At 38.4% G+C, this 20,384-nt stretch overlaps 3 protein-coding genes across 3 annotated transcripts in view; all 3 read left to right on the top strand.

Moving 5' to 3' along the window:
- The first annotated feature begins 269 nt into the window (after nucleotides 1–269).
- On the top strand, nucleotides 270–9,826 carry tsen54 (TSEN54 tRNA splicing endonuclease subunit). The gene is made up of 12 exons (XM_042393312.1): nucleotides 270–377; nucleotides 1,896–2,054; nucleotides 2,634–2,697; nucleotides 2,793–2,876; nucleotides 3,025–3,123; nucleotides 3,215–3,267; nucleotides 4,218–4,325; nucleotides 5,266–5,719; nucleotides 5,848–5,983; nucleotides 6,153–6,213; nucleotides 7,019–7,132; nucleotides 8,165–9,826. The coding sequence occupies exons 1-12, from the start codon at nucleotides 322–324 to the stop codon at nucleotides 8,313–8,315; spliced, it is 1,539 nt and encodes a 512-aa protein (XP_042249246.1). The 5' UTR covers nucleotides 270–321; the 3' UTR covers nucleotides 8,316–9,826.
- A 1,130-nt stretch (nucleotides 9,827–10,956) lies between these two features.
- On the top strand, nucleotides 10,957–14,738 carry LOC121884660 (5-hydroxytryptamine receptor 3A-like). The gene is made up of 7 exons (XM_042393595.1): nucleotides 10,957–11,020; nucleotides 11,146–11,255; nucleotides 12,079–12,251; nucleotides 12,355–12,500; nucleotides 12,583–12,793; nucleotides 12,881–13,039; nucleotides 13,829–14,738. Exons 1-7 carry the CDS (start codon nucleotides 11,018–11,020, stop codon nucleotides 14,089–14,091), a joined length of 1,065 nt encoding a protein of 354 aa, XP_042249529.1. The 5' UTR covers nucleotides 10,957–11,017; the 3' UTR covers nucleotides 14,092–14,738.
- A 1,404-nt stretch (nucleotides 14,739–16,142) lies between these two features.
- Nucleotides 16,143–20,384, top strand: part of tmem104 (transmembrane protein 104) — a 57,556-nt gene continuing 53,314 nt past the window's right edge. The window contains exons 1-4 of the mRNA XM_042393638.1: nucleotides 16,143–16,393; nucleotides 17,073–17,139; nucleotides 17,981–18,102; nucleotides 19,619–19,700. Of these exons, the coding sequence (XP_042249572.1) occupies nucleotides 17,095–17,139; nucleotides 17,981–18,102; nucleotides 19,619–19,700 (249 nt within the window). The 5' untranslated portion in view covers nucleotides 16,143–16,393; nucleotides 17,073–17,094. The remainder of the gene's footprint in view (nucleotides 16,394–17,072; nucleotides 17,140–17,980; nucleotides 18,103–19,618; nucleotides 19,701–20,384) is intronic.

The following is a 20,384-nucleotide window of genomic DNA, read 5'->3' as shown; positions in this document are numbered from 1 at the left end:
CTAACTCAGACTGCTGAAGCCTCATATAAGCTTCACATCAACTTTTAAATGCATTTTGGCACTAAATGATAAAAAGTGGATTTTGGCCTCCATCACCTACATTGACAGCACATTTGAAGGGGATGTTTTAATAGCCAGTATGAACAGGAGGAGTGATTACAGCGAGGAAAACCTCTTTCACTGTTCATTTGGACGCCTGACTGTTGTTTCTCTTTATGTCCTTTGTCGCCCCCTGCTGGCTGTGTTTATAACTACTTCTAAATACTGAACCTGACCGGCACCAGGACCCAGAGGAGATGTGCGGCAGGGAGGTTGGTAATCATGGCGGACCAAAACAAGACAGACACTCAAGAGAAGTTCTACAGTGAAATATTAAGGTCTGTTGTTGCCTTTATTATCAAATATTAATACATTTAAAGATAGACAGTAATAACCTTTCTGCCATTCTCACTCAGCGGCCCTTTTATACTTTTTCTCAGCCGTCTGAGCTCTTTAACGGTTGTCCTGTCCGCATGCTGAAATGGCTCATTTACCTTAACTGTCAAGTCTTGTTAACTAGCTAAGTTTTGGAGTTATGTCAAGATATATTTATGTTCAGGGAAAACATCACTTAAAATTTGCTGAGACAAATAACCTAGCTTTATAGCCGTAGCTCTGGTTAGTTTATTTCCAGAGGTGTGGCGGTGGTAGAATATTATTTTGAGACGTTTTATGAATCATTGGTAATCTACACTGGGCTCTCTGTCGCCATCCTCTGTGTGTGTCGGTGAAAAACAATGGTGGGAAGAGGAAGGGAAACTAATGTAAAAAAAAAAAAAAAAAAAGAGAGAGAATTAATCGGTAAATGCTGTTTGGAGGACTTGAACTGATTTACACAACTATGGCAGTGAGTCACATGCAGCGGTGGAAAATAACTAAGTACATTTACTTAACTACTTTACTTGAGTATTTCCATGTGATGCTACCTTATACTTCCACTCCACTACATTTCAGAGGGAAATATTACATTTATTTGACACTACATTTATTTGACAGCTTAAGTTACTTTTCAGATGAAGATTTGACACAATGGATAATATAACAAGCTTTTAAAATACAACACATTGTTAAAGATGAAACCAGTGGTTTCCAACCTTTTTTGGCTTTTGACGTCTTACAAAAAGCAGTGTGTAGTCGGGGTCACATTTCACATGTCTATGAGTTGTTAACAGCTCCACCAAATAGTGATTTTTCCCTCTAAACTTCTCACATGCTTTCATTTCAATAAATGTTCAAATGATCCAATATTTCAGCAAAAAAAATCAAAGATTAGAGAAAAAGTCCAAAAACTGAAAACAGATTTGTGTATCAGAACTTTGTTTTTTCTTCTTTCCTCTCCCATTAATCATCTCACCACCCCTCAGATTTATTCCCAGCCTTCAGCATCAAAATTCAGACAAGCTTTTTATACACTGAAAAGGTTGTAACTTATCATACATATGACAAGCTCCATTCAATGTGAAGCAACTTCTGCAACTTTGTGCATCAGTTTTTGTGAATGTTTGTGTGTTCCCACAAAGACTTCACAAATAACAATAACAAGCTCTAATTTAAAGCTCTGGATATGACATCTTACATTCAACTGAGTTACTTGTTGCAAGCTCTCTTACAAAAAGTACGGTGGCTTTCATTTTCATCTGATCGTGACAAGCTTATTAAACTGTAATGACGACCACCTCTACATCGACTCTAAGAAGTTCAATTAAAAATTAGATTTCATCACGTCCAGACGCTTCAGTCAATATTTACATGCTTTGCCTTTATCTAGTGTTAAAAGCATCAAATGTCACATGACAGGCGCTAAGTGCTGATGTCTTTTTTTTTGTTTTTTTGTTGTTGTTTTTTTTTTATTCCAGTCCATCTGAGCTGTTCGCAGCTCGGGCCAGGAGTCACAAGATCCCAGTCAGAGGACAGAAAGACTTCTTCCCCAATGACTCGGATGAGCAGAGAGAGCGTCTCGAGCAGAGTTTACATGAACACTGGAGCCTGATATCAGAGGAGAGAGTGGAGAGGCTGTGAGTAGGCGTTCATCCGTCGACGAGGAGGAGGTTTTCAAAGCAGACGTTTCTCACAGCCGCATCATGATATCATGTATCATTATGAGACAGTAACTCAGTACTTTAAAGTAAAAAGTAGAAGAGAAGCTCTGATTTGGGCTGCAACTAATGATTACCTTCATTATCGTTTAATCTTTTGGAGAATTTCTCGATCAGTCGGTTAATCATTTAGACTATGAAATGTGAAAAAGTAGTGAAAAAATGGCCACAGTGACGTCTTCAGTTTGCTTGTTTTGTCTGACTAACAGTCCAAAAAGATATTTAATTAACAAAAAAACAGCAAATATTCACATTTAAGAAACTGAAACAATCAAATTTTCGGCATTTTTGCTTGAAAAAAACGACCGAAACGATGAATCAGATATCAAAACAAGTTGCTGATTATTATTTTTGCAGCTCCAGCTCTGATAAACCAACTTCACACTACTCACTCTGCACCAAACAGACAAAGTGAAAGACTAGCCGGTGGCTAAAACAGTAAGAAACACACACACACACACACAAGAAAATCGCTGACTGTCTTCTATTTTCCTGTAGAGGAAGCCTCGTGAAGGCCACGTGGGTTCCAAGTGACCAGATTGTGGAGCTTCAGTCTCCAGCTGTGAGTACGAGATCACACCGAGCGACACACTGTGATCTCCTTTTCTTGTTTGTGTTAAGTTATTATAACGTATCTTACGACATGTTATTACACAGGGCAAGTTTTGGCAGACGATGGGCTTCTCTGACAACGGCAAACAGTATCTCCTCCCTGAAGAGGCTCTCTACCTAATGGAGTGTGTGAGTGACAGATAAAAAAAACCTGTTTGTCAGGATGCGGTTCACCGGTTCTTTGTATTTATTCAGTTGTATAACACTCCATGAGTCTTCCGCTAGCACATGATCTGTGAAATATTGATTTGATGACATGAATGTACTGTGTGAACAGGGAAACCTGCAGGTGTTTTACCAGGACCTGCCGCTGTCCATCCAGGACGGATATGAGAGGTTTCTGTCCTCAAACACAGTGAGCCTCCAGCAATATCAGGTACCATTAAAAGTATGATACATATTCTGGAAAAGAAACACAATGCTGAACTGGTTTAACACCTCCTTTTTTTTTTTTTTCCATCACCAAGGTGTTCGGGCATTTGAAGAGACTTGGATATGTCGTGCACAGGTTCGATCCCAGGTAATAGAGTCTTAATGCCTCATCCAGACGGCATTAGAAATATGAGATAATCAAGCTGTGATACGTGGTAAACAAGAGACTTTAGGGAATCCACTATCAGTTGGTCCAGACTGAAATTTAAAAAGTGTATTCCATCCATCAATCTGTAATCCAAACCTGCTTATAAAGCTCCTTTCAGACATGCGCTTTGTTACATAAATGCAAATGCGGTTTTACATGTTGGTCTCAGGTTTGCATAAACACACGAGTCAGATAAAGCGGCAAAGTTACGAGGTCAGACTGACTAACAAGTAACTTACAGCAAGTCTGAACTGAATGCCGTCACGTTAATGTAAAGTCTGCAGCAGCACGAGGTTAAACAGACGGCGAGAAATGAAGCGCACGTCTTGTTCACCTTCATTTTTATAAACGTATCTCTCAGTTATCATCTCCTGAGGAAAGGGAGCTGATTTCAAGTTGATTATTAGAATCTACTCCTGTCAGACTGTTCTATACAAATGCGAGGAAATACGCAAGTGGATACATACCAGGCAGTTGGCTTAACATCTAGAAAAACACTTTATATATGTGAGCAAATTGGATGAAAAACAAAAGAGCATTACTTAAACAGACAGCAGTGTTACTTGTTCAGTGTCTGAAAGGGCCTAGGATGGGTTCATAGCTTCTCCTTTAGCTTGACTTTGGCGTAAAAAATGAAATTGAACACTCTTTAGAAACTGATCGATCATTCGCAGCAGTTGAAACACGTCAGATTGCTGTTACAGTTAACTGGAACTGAAATTATTACTGGGATTAATGGGTGAAATCAGCTGAAGTAGTACTTGTTTTTTATGGAAACTAATCATGGCTTGACTGGATATTTAGTGACTCGTTATTTTGGTTTGTGTTACTGTGGAGCTCTAGAGTTCAGCTGAGCGCGGGTGTTGTTTTTGTCTTTTTTTTTTTTACAGTTCGGAGCCGTCGTCCTATGCGAGACAGCTCAACCTGCCTCAGTCACATGACAGAGCAGGGAGACAAGTGAAGAGGAAACGCAGCACCAGCCCCACGCCTACATCCAGGTAAACAGAGGCTGTGCCCGGAAATAACTTCCTTTGTACACACACACACACGTCCGTAGCACGTACGCTACTGTTTGCTACAATCCCACAGTGCAATCCGTCACATTTAAAAGATGCAAAAACTAGAGTTGTGCAGTAATGATGATGCAAAATAAAGAATAATTGCACATGACTATATTTTCTTGTTAATCGGCTTAATAAAGAACAATTAATAAAGTAGAGGCTGGTGATTCTTTTCACTGTAGATAAATCTGTTAATTATATTTTTGATTAATTTAAGGGGCGCTCTGTACTCTGAATCCTACAACTCTCATAAAACAACTTAATGATGTCTTTTGATAAATTCTCTGTGCTTGTTCAATGTCATAAAAAATGATCTTTGATGTGTAAAAATCAGTGGATTTCCCCTTTAGTTGTTTAATCTATAAGTGTTAAAAAATACAGAAAAATGACCCTCACAATTACAGAGATTACAAATAACATGTTTTTGTCTGACCAACAGTCTAAAGATATTTAATTGAAGATGATAAATGGCTTCTGGGGTTAGTTAATTTTCTGTTGATCAACCTATTAATTAGTGACTGACTTCAGAAACAGAGCAGACTGTACAGAGCAGAGATCATTCATTGACAAATTTATGTCAAGTGAATTTATTTATAGAGCACAAACACACACACATAGTTATGAGGATCAAAAGAAAATTAATACAAATCTAGAATTGAATAAATGCAATTAGGATAAAGTCATAAGAACACAGTAGTAGCACTGCACAGAGAACTAATAAGTAATAAAAACAGCTTTTTATGGCCATTCATGTCTTAATAATGATTATTATGAAGGCATGCAAATTTCAAATTGTATTGCAGCTCATTATCTGTAAAGTTTTGTTCAAACATGTGAAATTTTCCATAACTGGTGTTCACGAGTGTCTTTTCTGCAGTCATACTGACGCACAAGACGCATCCACGACAGAGAAGATGGAGGAGGATGAACGCAGCCATGAAGGCGAGGAGGATAAAACACTTCCTGAGTCGCACGTGACGACCTCTCCAGAGGCTTCAGCTACAAGTCCAGCGGATAAATGCGAGGGCAGGACCTGGTGGGTGACGGATGTTGGCGGGGACTCAGGCCATCAGGCGGATCACCACGCCGCCTCGGGTTCCGCACGCTGGGACTTCAGCTCCATCCTTTTCCCAGACCTGGGCTCCGGCGAGCGCCTCTCCAGCTGCCTGGCCTCCCCGGACTCCTCTCTGCTGCCCGGGGCGTTGGCTGTGGGAGACTGTGACGTCGCCCCCTGGAGGCAGAGAATAAACCTACGAGAGGTAAAGATGTCGGCAAAGGAGAGGGAACAGGACAAGCATAGGCATCACTGGGATGTCAACAAAGACAAGGAGGTTTGTAGCAGCTTCAACATATAGAAAAATGTCTCATTCTCTTCTTAGGTTTTGCAATGTCATCAGTTTTTATGTTCAAGTGGTATTAACGGGGCACATCACGGGGGGGATCACGTTCCTTCTTCAAGGTTCGGCAGTGCAGAAACTGGGCAGAGTATCGGGATCTGTTGGCAAGGCGAGAGAGGAAGCGTAAAGGTCAACAGGCACACTTGTGGAACAGCGAAGTCGCTCCTTTACATGACCCAAGACAACAAATCCCCACCGGTGAGTTGACATATAGAGTGAAAACAGTTAATCTACTTTCTTGATCTTTTTTTTGTTTGTTTGCCTTTCCAGTGTCAAGAATAAACTTTCATGCTTGACCTCCTTCAGTCTGATCTACATTATCAGTTGTTTCTGATCTTAAACATTTGTGGGGTTTTTTTTATTCCAGGGGAGCTGCTGGATAAAATCAGTGTGATTAAATCCACCCATTTGCTGGAGGGAGCCTCCAGGTATCACTTACTTCTGTTCCTATTGTTGTATTGATTAAAAAAATGTGAAAATGATTTTCCTTATCTGACAGCAGTTCAATCAGGGGAGACTAAATGTAAAATAAAGTGAGGAAAGTGCTTATGATTGGCATTTTATTGGTTATAGATTACACCGTATGATTGAAGAGATGTACAAATGGTCTTTAACATCATTAAATGATCAGATGTTTCCTCCTGACTGAGTCTAATATCAGGTGGTGAAATCACAGACATGTCAGCAGAAAGCAGCTCACATAGTGTTAAATTCTGACAGCTACAACATGAGCAGTTAATAAATGGATTCAGTGTTTGTTGTACCTTTGTGTGCATTAGGTTTAAGATCATGGTTTATCCAAGAAAACTATATGTTATATAGTATAGTGTAGTATAGTAGTTATTTTCATGGATCCACTGACAAATTTCAATCTGAGACTTGAAATAGACTTTGTAGGTTTGCAGTTCCAAATTGTAAATCAAAAAATGCGACCTTATGTGAACTTGTATTCGTTGTGATTAGAAAACATCAACTCCGAGTTACTTGTGAAGGAAAATAAATCAGATTTTGTACTTTATGTGAACTGAGCTTGTATTTCTGTTATCACAAGTCATGATCTTTAATTTACTAACCTACAAAGGACGGAGGAACAAAGGAGCGTGATGCTGTAACTCCGGTGTTTGTCAATGACTCGTTGTGCCGCTCGTACAGCTGAGCGTATTGTATTGTACCATGAATGGAGAGCGCATCGTTCAGGAAATATTGATGACCTCTGTGTTTTTGTCCACGTAGGTTGAAAGGTTCAGACGAGTGGAGGATTTGTTTCAGTGTTTACCAACCTGACTCGGTGGCTGATTTCAAGAAGAGCAACCCGGGGAAACCTTACTCCCGCATGTGTGTTTGCAGGTAAGAAGTGATGTTTATTCAAGATTGGCTTACAGAAAACAACAGACTTCTGACTCAATTTAAATAAATATCACAGTTGTTTGAAATGAATGGAGCTTTTGTCTTTTCTGCCTTTCAGTGGTTGTGATAGAGATGCAGTTAACCAACTAGCCTGTTGATTAATAATTTAGCCCTCCTGAGTGTAGCTAGACCATGTTCTACAAAACATTTAGTATCTTAGTTTATGATATTGACAGGCTTCTTTTGTCTCAACTGTGAGATTCTCAGCTTTCCGAGGTGCCTTTATGACCATCAGGGCTGATTTACTGTGCGTGCAATCACATGATACAGGAACAGAAGCTTGTTAGCTTACAGGCTTCACTCGAGTCACTGTACAGCACCCACTACACAAAAAGTTAACGACTGCAGTCTTCCATATATCAATAGATCAGGTTGTCTGTTTTTCAGTGATATAGAACACTTTGATATTTACTCTCAGAGTTTATATTGACCAAAATATAAAGACAGCATTAACATGTACATATTGTCACATTGTTTACTAAAAAAAACACCCAGGACAATATGCAAATAAATGGCTGTAACTCACTGAGGAAAAGGTGGATTTTCTTGTCAAACATGGTATGCTCACACAAAGGTAATGCATGATGGTAACTTCACACTGCATCAGAAAGAAAGGAACAGGTTCCCCTGAATCATATGATGTATAACACTTGATACTCACTGAAAGAATAAGCTCAGAATTGGCAAAAAATATAAAACTATGTCCAGGCTCTTCTGTAAAATGTCGGAAAATAGTGAGAAATGCCCGTCACAGTTTCAAAACCCAAAGAGATTTATTTTATAATGATACAAAACAGAGAAAGTAGCAAATGCTCAGATTTGAGAAGCTGGAATTGGCAAATGTTCGACATTTTTACTTGATGAATGAATTGTTGGTTCGTTTTCTGTTGATTGACTGATTGATTAATTGTTTCAGAATACGCTGGCCTGTCTCCTGTTACATAATTTGACTCTCTCTCTGTCGTGTCCCAGTTTCGACGGTCCCGTGCCCGACCTGCAAGCTATCAAGCTGCTAGCCTTCCAGAGCGGAGACATCCCGGTGGTCTTTGCTGTGGTGGACCACGGAGACATCTCCTTTTATACCTTCAAAGACTTCCAGCTGCCCACCGATATCTTCCCCTGAGACCTCACTGCTCCCTAAACCTTTACCAACATGTATCCAGACCTTCTAAATAAATAAATCTGCATCTGTTGGACTGGCTGGACACACAAAAACAAAAATATCAATCAATCAATTAAAGCTGGATGTAGCAGATTAAAATAAATCATGAAAAACACAAAGTTCCTTTGTGTGTCTGACCAGTGATTTGCAGTTGGAGGATCATTTTAGTGCCAAAGTTTTGTTGCCTGAGTCGGTAGAACATCGTCGTCTGCCACTGTGACCTTTTTGATACGACTATAAGCGGTGCCAAAAAATGGAAATTTTCAAATTCTACATAAATTCAAATTCTTTTTCCTTCATAATCTGGACAAACAGACAGTTAGAGTTATTTCTATGAACTATTACAATGACCAGACTTGTTATTGTTTATTTTCTGCAACAACTAAAGTTAGATTGAGTATTTTATTAATCCTAATGGGAAATAAATTGTTGCTACAGCAGCCATGCAAAAAAAAAAGTTGTATAACGTAGGTTTGTTTACAAAGAAAAAGAAGATGATTTAGAGTAAGAGGGAAAAAAAAGATACGTTGTTGGTTTTAATGATGCTGTATTTTTAATTTAAAGACAAGAGAGTGTGTTGTTGTTGTAGTTGTGTGTGATCAGAAGAAGAGTTCCTGACACACCCTGAGGATCGTTTGTACTCAGCAGTGCTGCGAGGTGAGAAGTTAAACCACAAGAGTTCAGCAGAAACAAGATTTTCAGCTGCAGTTGAGATGCTCTTTATAGACACACTTCCTGACTTAGTCACAGCGCTCATTTGTTCCCCCAAATCTTCTTCCGTTGCACTTTTAATGTGTTTAGACTCATTTCACAGTTTCACAGGCACAAAACAAATGATTCTATCTTTAAATAAGAATAGCTGCAATTTACATTGTTTTTGAGGGAAATCAAGGGATGTTTCAGCTTCAAATCAGGAGAACAGGGACGACTAGTCTTTCTACTCTTTAGGGATAATATGTGGTGATGTATGAACTGTCTTCATTAAGCCACTGTGTGTCTACATATATGCAGTTATAATGGATGAAATGTGGGCCACTACTATATGTTCAACGTGTGTTGGGGAAGTGTTAACAGTTTGTCATGTAAATTCTTGCATTTGCATAATTAGAAATATAACTTTTTAATAAATTAATCTTAAGATCCACTTAAAATCTTTCAACCTTGTCTTTAGAAACCTCGAGTTAAGATGAATTAGTCAAACTACAGAAAATCAAGACTAAACTTTGATGCTCAAGTATAACAAATTTAATGTCTGTAACTTGCACTTTGCAAGAAAGTTGTGATCTTTTTAGTTTTCAACCACAATCATATGAAGAAAAATGTTTTCTGTCTGACTGTCACAAACTGTGAGCAGACATGGGAGACTTTATTATTTAAATCTTGAAATGTGCTGCTGAAACATTGCTGTTTACTTTCTTATGTGCAGGGTTTTGTTTTTTTTTTTACTTTCCAATTAAAAACCTTGAATCATTTCCTGTCACGTGTCTGTTTTCCCCTCGACCGCGGTGTGCACACTGAGTCATGTTGACTCTCTGCCTCGGCTGCAGGTCAACAATAGAAACGTACAGGTGATTTGTATTATGTCACCAAATCCAGTTCTTACACTGGAGATGAACACCTGTTGATTCCTCTTCCGCACTAAATGTTGTATTGTTCTTCTGTTTATACAAGAAGTGTTGCAGTTTAAAAGGGTTTGCTCAGATTAAGCTGGAAGCATCAGACTAACAGCCATGTCAGCAGCTCTCAGGACTCTAGCTTTCCTGGCTTTAATTGGTGAGTTATTAAAGGTTTCTTTTTTGCTCCTTGAGCTGAATAAAGATGGAATGAAGATGCTGTAGGGTTTGTGTCTGCTTCTGAAGGTTCAGATGAGTGTTTTCTCTGCTTATAAAGTATATTTTTCTCCTTTCCCAGCAGGTATTTCCAGCAGTCAGACTCCAGACTGCTCCTACTTGGGTCTTCTGAATCACTTAAACCTGTCGACAACAAACAACGTTCTAACAATCATGCGACCTGTGAAAAACTGGACTACATCCACTTTAGTTCAGATGGACATGTTGTTGTTTGGTATTTTAGAAGTGGTAAGTGTATTTATAGTCCTCTGTGTATATTAAATAGACCCTGGGTTGATATTTTAAAGGGTCAGTTCACACAAAACACTGGAAAACATCCAGTCATGTAGGTAGTTTTGGTTTTATGTGCACAGGTTTTATCAAAAAACTATTTTACTCTGGATAATGCACAGACCTCGCTGTGGACAGTTCTCTTACAGGAACTATTTCTTCGGTAGAAAGTAGTTCCAGTGAAATTTGTCGACACTGAGGTCTGTGAGAGTAATCAGGGCGTTGTATCTACATTTCTACATGTTTTCAGTGCTGTGAGTACCACAAATTCAACTCTGTTCACCTTTAAGTGTGTGAGGGTAGAGAAATCTCAGGCACAGATATCTCAAAACCTGGGAAAATAAACCCCAAACTACTTGCATGGATAGATATCACAAGATTTAAGTGAGAAAAAGTGTTTTTTAATTTGGATTAATTGATTTTCTTCTATTAAACATCTATTTTTGTTGAAAATACCCCCCGCCCCCAAATACTTACCACAGTGCTGCTGATTGTCTGCAGGATGAGAAGTCTCAGACTATTAAGACCCACATCTGGATCCAGATGGTAAGACTCATTTTCAATGAGTGGTTCCATCACAACACGTATCTACTTCAGCATCATTTCGCTTTTAGTTTTCTGACTTTGCTCATCATGTAAAATCTTTCAAGCCCGGATTTTTCTTTACGCAGCGTTGGACAAATGAATTCCTAACTTGGAATTCGTCTGATTTTTGTGGGATAAACATGCTGACCGTTCCGAGATCGATGCTCTGGATCCCTGATATAACCATCCAAGAGGAGTACGTACAATATCGTTCATTACATAATATATCACATGTATTTCATCACATGTATTGTGAAAACTGAACCAGGATTTAACTGTTGTTTCGGCAAGCCTGAGTTTAAAAACTATTCGTTCATGACTTTAAAACACAGACTTAAGACATCGAGCACAGATCTCATCGGTTCACAGTAAAGAAAACGGACATGCAAAGACAAAATTGTGATGTTTACAGCCACAAAGCAGCTCGTTTGTAATAGATTATAAGGAGAGTAAAATATTGCAGCAAAAACTAAGTGAAATCACTTCAAAAAACAAAGAAAATTAACTTTTGGCAGCGTTTTGTAGGTCAGCAACCCTTCTCCTTTATGAAACTGAATTTCCTGAAATTAAGCTCAATTTACTGAAAGAAACACGGTTTAACTGGTAATCTCACTTCATAAAACACCCTTAAGGCTAGTCTGGAGGATTAAGATTTAATGACTAACTCAGGTGAGACTTATTTAAACTGCATTATTAAACATCAAAATAAATGAAATACTGATATAAGCCTGGCTTAACTGGACATCTTGCTGTATGAAACAACCTTCAGTTTCCTCACATGGCTTAAAATTGTGTGTACATACGTCCTGATTCTCGTCCATTTACATGAGTGTTTTATATAAAGAAATAGGAAAATAATAATGTTTTTCAGTGTGCTTTAGAGAAAAATATCTTTGCGATTCTGCTCTAAATACTGAACTTTAATCCTGGTTCTGAAAAAATGTTTAGATCTCAATTGATAAATGAACGTTCTCTTTTCTCTCCGTTTACTATTATAAATCTTCCTTTGTTCCCATCAGCGCTTCCGATGCTGGGAGTAGTGAGAAGAGTCAGTTTGTCGGTGTGTTTCCCAGCGGTTTGGTGCTCGCCGACTCACGTCAGGTGCTGACCTCCACCTGTCAGCTCAATCTTTTCCGCTTCCCCTTCGATGAGCAAAGTTGTAATATCACATTTTCCTCCATGAACTCTGAAGGTAAATGTTGTAAACTGCACACTCACCTATTTTATTTTTTACATCTAGCATTGCTTGTGAATATAATTGATGTAATTGTTTATTTCTTCCTCTTCTTCTTCAGAGAAAACTATAAACCTTGGAACCTTCAACAATGACACGATCCTGACTAAATACTCTGAGATGATCATGATTACGCAGGGAGAATGGCAGCTCACTAACATGGAAGTTGAACAATACACACATACTCAAAGAAGACTTGTATACATGGTAAGATATGACATGAAATTTGAGCTTCTAGAAGTTCTCCTCTTCTCCGAGCGTCGTCGTTAAATTTGACTGTTTCTTGCAGGTCAAAATCACCAGGAAACCAGTGCTTTATGTGATCATCTTAATCTTGCCCCTTTTCTATTTACTGGTTCTGGATTTGGCCTCCTTCTTCATCCATGAGGCCAGAGGTGAAAAGCTGAGCTTCAAAGTGACCGTACTCCTGTCCATCTCCGTCTTACTGCTGATTCTTCAGGACATGTTGCCGTCCACTGAAGACAGGCTGCCATTGATAGGTGATTTAACTGTAGGCTTTTTTTTTTTTTTTTTACTACTGTCAACACCCCCGTCTCACCAGTAGTGTTTCTGCACCTTTATTCTAGCTACCTACTGTGTTACAACCTTCACCCTGGTGGGGGTAAGCGTCCTGGAGGCCATGTTGGTGAGCTTCCTCATCGACCTTGAGGGTCCCTGTGGTAAGAAGGCTCAAAGCTCAGTCGATGCTCATGTGGATATTCAGATGGAAGCCGACCATCAGAAAGGTGAGTTTTTTCAGCCCGTTTTTCATCCTGGTATTGTAATGGAGATTTCAAAGGCAGGTAGTATTTTAAACTATATGTGGTGGTCACACTGGAGATGATACATTTGTATAATCGTTCATTTAAATATATTTTTTTTTATAGTCAGAAACAAATGAAACCATGGAGGAACCAATCTAATGCTGATTATATTTTTTCTTGTGTTTATCAAATTTAAAAGAAAAGGCTGGTCATATTTTATATTTTCTTATTGTCGACAAATCTCATGAACAGACTAAAACCAAAACTAAATAATGCAAGTTTTATCCTTTGTTTTCATTGTGATACACATGGACATGTTTAACTTTGCAAGTTTCAGAGGACGGATTGTTGTTCTTTCATCCTTTAATCTGGGTATAATTTACTTTTTTTTTTCAATACTACTGCCGATACAGTAGTAACTAGGTTTGGTACCAATGCCAGAATAAATCTTTTTTATCAGTACCTTTTACTCTGAGCAATGAAAATTGTGATTCATATCAGTAAATATCTTAATGAGACTATGAAACTGCCAGTTTAATTGAAGTATTGAAGCTTGATACTCAGATCTATTCATCCTGTCAGGCTTGAGTTCAATATGTGATGGTTTCCAGATCAGATGATGCATTTTCTTCAGCAATTAGGCCAGATAAAAGACTTGTTTTTGGGACTGATTGACTTTAGCAGGGAATAGGAATATCAGCCATGATTCCTAAAGTAAAAAACAGATGCATCAGTCAACCTACAAGCGCTGAATTATCTTCTCACACACAGAGCCAGTTGGAGCTGAAGAAGAGACAGGCGAGGTGAAACCGGAGAAGAGTTACCCTCCTTCGGATTGGCCCAAAGATCTGCTGAAACAAATCCTGGAGGAAGTGAGAGCAGCTCAACAGGAAGCTGGAAGACGAGACAACGTCAAGACAAAGCCTGGATACTACAGACGTCTGGCTGAAATCATAGACTCTGTGTTCTTTGTCCTCTATTTTTTAACTTGTGTCATTTTTATGACGTGCATGTTTATATTGTGGAATCCATAGTTGGAGACTGACAACTAGATGATGCGCGTATATACGACCTGCCAATACGTGCTCTGGCTAACCTTCTCCTTTAAAGTGCAGAATAGATCTTATTAACTTAAGAACTGAAGTACAAAATACAGATTATAGCATGAAAATTATGTTATGTACAGTATCAGGATGAGAGATGATATGTTCTTAGTTCAAGATCAAGTTGATTTGTGTTAATATTTGTGGTTGTTTGATGTGTGACGATTGACTGTTTGTTATACTGTAAATTACAAGATGCAGATTCATGCGTCAAGACCGGCAGAGTGGGGAAAAAGAACCTTTTCCCAGCAGATTCTTCTGGATAATCCAATAAACAGGATTATTATGGGGTGATGTCAGTTCATGCTATCATTTAAACGGATTAGTCACACTATTGCTTCGCTGACAGTACGGACAATAGTGGCATTATTGTTCACACGAACCTCAGCTAAATCTGACTAATTAAATTCAATCCCTCTTTTAATTTTTAATAAAAACAAACCGGCAAGGAAAGAAAATCTCAGTGTAGAAACGTTAAAGAACTTTCGATTAATATGATCTTACAAACTTTGTTGAAAATATTCCCCAAGTACAGGTATTTTTCAGTCATGTTCACCCTCCTGATCTTTGTTCTTAACTAAAAGAGTGTACGTTTATTGATGTGTGTATATTACAAGCATTTCCTCCTCTTTTGAAAATTAATTTATGTATAGTAGTGTAGGTAACAGGAGGTAAAAGTAAGGGGGAGGTAAGGGGTTTTGGTGTTTATATGCTGTTTGTGATGGAAGATTTTTGTATAATGGGATTTTTTTTTTTTTGCCTAAATACCCGTATTAAAGTATTATGACCCTATTGTAAGAATAACAGCTGCTGTATTGAGGAACCTGAAGAAAACTGTCCATTAACTAATTTCTAATGAATTTAAATTAAAGTGAAATGTAATGATTTTTGGAGGGACCCACCATAAAAAAAGATCTTTAAAGCTATTCTGAGACTGCAACAACAACGACACATTTCATATCATCTGAATCAACAGACACACTCTGAAGAGCTGGTTGTTCGTTGCTCCACTTCACCTCTAATTATCCTTCTAATTCATATTGTGTCTTTGTCTGTCTGATTTTATTTTTTTAATTGTTAACTGTACACATATATCCTGTTAACACACACATAGTTTATTTACACTCAAATGTATGTTTATATCTACATTGGTATTCATACTTCTATTTATATTCTGCTTTATCATGTCAACATGCACACACACACAGTCTTTATACTTCTATTTATATACTTATATTTGCACACACATAATACACCCCCCAGCATCTTTGTAAAGTACTATCCCTCTTTTTCTTACACTGTTATGTTTGTGTTTATGTTTATTGTTTAATATTCATGTTTATTGCTTTTTCTGTTGACATCTGGACCACACTGAATTTGCTTTTTGGCGAATAAATCTGATTCTGATTCAAAGTATTAAGAATAAGTATAATGTTGCTGTGGATGGATATTTAATGGGAGCACAGACAGGTGTGCATGTCATATGACATGTACACGTGTCATATGACAATACATGCCAGTAAAGGGTTGGTCCTTTTGACAGCCTGGGCAGCACGGAGGGGCGGGTGATTAAAAAAAATCCGGGAACAACACAATTTAAAGATTTGCTGATTTAACCAACGTGCATTAAAATAATGTTCAGTATACTGAAGGTAGTTAATGATGAACGTCCTGTTGTCAGTGTAACGATATCTGACAGCGCGGATGAACACAAACATAAAACATGTGACTTCATTGGGCCCCTTCAATCAATTCTCGAGTAAACCGCAGCCGTATACGGCATTGAAGTAAACAACTGACAGAGCGAACCAGCTAACGAGGGCATCAAGCTAAACATAATAATAACAACCCCAAACCTATATGGCCTTCAGAGTAAAAGCGCCAGTATGTCACCCAACACCGCAATAAAGGCATGGTTATGTAGGAAGTTTTATTTTGAAATCCAGTACCGGAAATGTGGTTTTGTATTAGATGTAGCTTGACGTGCGGTCAGCTGGATGCTTAGTTTACTGCCTCTGGTAGCTAAGGTCCTCGCTAGCCCATGGGAAAGTGTTTTTGTCGGAGCTTTCGTTTTACACTGACTTCCCTTCTCCTGCTTAACAAAGAAACGGCTCATGTTAGCTAGCTGACATGGCTCTGCTTTTTATTTAGTGTGGATTTGATGCAACTGACAGCTTGGAGCGTCCTGCTAGCTTAACAGCTAAGTTAGCGAGATACACTGGGGAGAAGTAAGGTGAGGTGTTTACTTTTGTTTAAAACGACGACAGTCAGTCGCGAAGCTAGCCACGGGATAATTCTCACTTTTACCAGCGTATTAGAAACAGTCACATTCATTTACATGATATCCCGACATAGTTTTGTGTGATAAGGAAGCTGCCAGCTGCGATGCTAGCGAGGCAAAGTCAGCTCACCGAGATCACTACAAAAGCTGTGACTAAAACTGAATTTTATAGTTGTTACAATTAGATACACATACTGTAACAGTAATATACCGTCAAATGTTAGAAAGAAAGAAAGAGTTGGCAGTTCCTATAGTCGCTGTAACCACATAGGACTGTAATAATAGATAGAAAACATGTGGGAAAAGACTATTTTTCATATATAATCCGTGCTGCTTTGTGGATCATGTTTATGCCGAATTAAAAAGCGACCTGTAAGAAGTCAGAAATGTGTTGAATCTAGTTTTCAACTCATGTGATTTTTTGATAATTTAAAAATAAATATTAAATTACTAGATATGTGACTGGAGTTCGTTTTACCATGCAAGATAGAGATGGGAAACCACTTGTTGTCTTTTTTTTTTGGAGTTCTTTTTCTTACATTATAAACTTTGTACAACCTATTTTGTCAATACTGCACTGTCAGTAAAGGAAATATGAGTTTTGACAAAGATAAACAATTTTTTCCTTCAGGTGAGGACAAGTGTCATCAACCATGGCAGGTGGAATCACAGACACAGGGGAACCCTACTCCGCATTTGTGAGTATCATGCAGGATGCTGCTGTTAATTAATTCTCTGGATAATTAAAGGTCAGGCGTGTTTAACTGCCTTGTAACTGTAAAGTGAGAGCTCTGTAAAAATGTGAGTTTTCTTCAGGCTTTAGGGGCTTGAAGCTGCAGTGGATTCATTCATGAATACAAAGGAAAGTTTTAAACCCTGCTGCCTTTAAACAAGAAGAAGGAGTTGTATTATTCTCCTCCAATTTCTTGCACATTCACGTCGAACTACGTGCTTCTTTTGAGCCGAATAGATTGCCCGCTCATTATGTTAACTTAGGTCAGAGAAAGTTACAGTTCTGATTGAACATTCTTTGTAAATATGGATTGTGCATAGAAAAGCGGAGTGAATAATAAAGAGGAAGCTAAAATGCTTACACATCCTCTTTCTTTCACACCAGGCCCCTTTATGGTCTATACTCAGCTTTAACGGCTTCATTTAAGTCCTAAACTTTGCTTATGTCAGCATGACATCGTCACAAAGCATTAACTTCTGCTGGTCAGATGTTTTTTTTTTCCAGGAAGCCAAAGCTTTGAATCATTTAAACACTCTGTTACCCGATAGGGATAAGTGCTTCCCAATTAGCCCAGTTGCCTTCCTTGACAATACTTGTCTGATCTTTATCGACCAGCGTGCTGACGAACACCTGATACTCTAGTGTAACCTCAGGTGTGTCTGAGATTTCGCGTATAAGAAAAATGACCTTTAAGAAGTCATTAATATAAACTTTAATGATCCTTGTAGAAGAATGAGGTCAGTGAAAGTGAAAGTGAAAGGTTTTAGACTTGAATGTATCTTTACCTTCCGTCATGTCTTCTCCAGGTGGGGCTGGTGTACATGTTCAATCTGATTGTGGGAACAGGAGCTCTGACCATGCCCAAAGCCTTCGCTTCAGCCGGTTGGGTGGTCAGCATAGCGCTCATCTCCTTCTTAGGATTTATGAGGTGAGTCTTGTCGTACCCGTCCTCCGCTCCACCTCCGCCTCCCATTTCAAACACGTCGACGTCGCTCTTTCTGTCCGTCATACGACAGCGGAGGCAACATCTGCTTTCTTTTTACAGTTTATATTCTCTTTCAGCAATAAAACGGCACAACATCTCTATCTGAAGGAAGATCTAAGATAAACATAATTAGTGTATTCATGCATGCAGAGTGAATTAGGCTGAAAGTAACAAATCGCAGCACAAATCATGAATATTAAAATAAAATAAAATTGTAAAAGCTATTTAGTTAACTATACGGGCAGCTGAGTAATTTGTTAATCTTTACGTAATTACTAATGTAAAAGTCTTGCGACCGAGTAGAGAGAGTCTACTGTACTCTGATCATAAAGAATCCAAAACAATGAAACAAGACGAGGTTTATAACTGTCTGTTTCTGAATATGAAGAAGTTCAGTTATGTTCTCTAATTATTATGATACTGACTAATAGTTACTTAAATAATTATACTCAAAACAGTCTGCAGATATAAAAATGACAATGACCTGATATGTGGATGATTAATTTTCACCAGTCTACATTTTTATTTATTTTAGACTTAATAGGTTGTTTCTGTTATTTGTGAAAATGATTCGCCAATTTTTGAACACCTCAAGTAAACCTTCAACTTTCCCCCATTTTTTTTTGAATTTTTTAATCTGAGGCATCAGTTAGCACTGATTCACCACTGCTGGACTATTTCACTGTTCAGGATCACCGTCGCCCAGAACTCAGACATATCAGTCACTTAATAGCTCATAAAATCAGTTTAGGGAAGATTGTTGAAAATACTAACTAACTATAGATGGTGAACAAACTTCTTATATGTTGGGAAAAAACAACAACTGCTCGGTGCAAACGGCAAAGTAACAAAAACACACTATTTACTCTGAACGAGAAAGATCTTTTCTATTAAACTCAATACAAACCTTTAACATTTCTTCTTCACTCACACTAGAGTGCTGCTGGTGGAGATATTACCATAATACCATAATACTACACACTAAAAGCTTCCAGGCAGCACTGAACACACTGCAGCTGAACAGCACGTCAGTCTGATCTTGGATTTTACATGGATCATATTGACTTAGGTTTACAGAACTTTCCTCGCAAAGTTAATCATGTTTTGTTTCTTACTTTGCAACCTTTTAAAGTTGCTAAATTTTCTTATCTTTCTCTGAGTTTGTACGTTCAACATCCTTCCAGTCACATATTTAATGAGCCACTGAATGACTGAAATGTTCCGGTTCTGGGAGATTACAGTCCATGCCTGTGATCTGTTGTGTGATGATCCTGGACCAGGACTGGGAAAAAGTGTCCAAAGATGTTTGACACATGGTGCTACTGCAGCGCATGAAGAACATTTGTATTGTACAGCCGATGGCCATGACGATGTTGGAAATACTTCATTTCAACATCAGTGTGATTAATGGCAGCTCGTGAACCTCGTTAACCGTCGTATCTTTCAACCCTCCCCTCAGCTACATGACCACCACCTTTATGATCGAGGCGATGGCGGCGGCCAACGCTCAGCTGCGCTGGAAGAGGAGAGAGCAGGAAGAGGTGAGTCAATGAAGTCTTACTCTATAAGTTCATGTATTTAATAACATGTTGGCTGGAGGGATGTGACAGATAAACCAAATATTAAAGAAGTAAATGCTCCTCTCTGTCAGGGGGAGTTAAATGTCTACTATTTACACCCAGTAGGCGAAAAAGTGGAACTAATGTCAGTAATAATGCAGTGCAGCGACATTTCCAGTCTTTATCTCTCGTTAATGTGCTCACAGGTTTTGTTCTGACATGATGAAGTATGTTTAGGCAGCTAATAGCAGAATTAAACCTGTAAAATAATGTGTCAGAATAATGTAAATCCAGAGTGATTACAGTCAGGGAGTGTGATGTTAATATTCCAGCATTGAAAGACAGACATAAGAAGCAGTGTTTCTTCTTCTCTTTTTGTTTTTTTTGCAGCGTGCTGGATCTAGTTTGTTTCATTGATTCTCAAAAATAGACTTCAGCAGATGCTGCTATGATACAGATTTGGCTCTGAGGACACAAATACTAGATAATATGACAGCTTGCAGTGCACTCACTACAGCAGATTCCTGTTATTATAATGTCAAATCTTGTGTGTTTCTTATAATTTGCATGTCTCACTGTCAGAAAGTCTGTAAACTTTCTATGTTGGCGTCTGTCCTCGAGATGAGGTAACTTCATTGCCTTTATGACAAACCGAATGTGTAAAAC

Source organism: Thunnus maccoyii, chromosome 18 (assembly GCF_910596095.1).
Source record: "Thunnus maccoyii chromosome 18, fThuMac1.1, whole genome shotgun sequence".
NCBI lineage: Eukaryota > Metazoa > Chordata > Actinopteri > Scombriformes > Scombridae > Thunnus > Thunnus maccoyii.
This window is presented reverse-complemented; position numbering and strand designations above follow the sequence as displayed.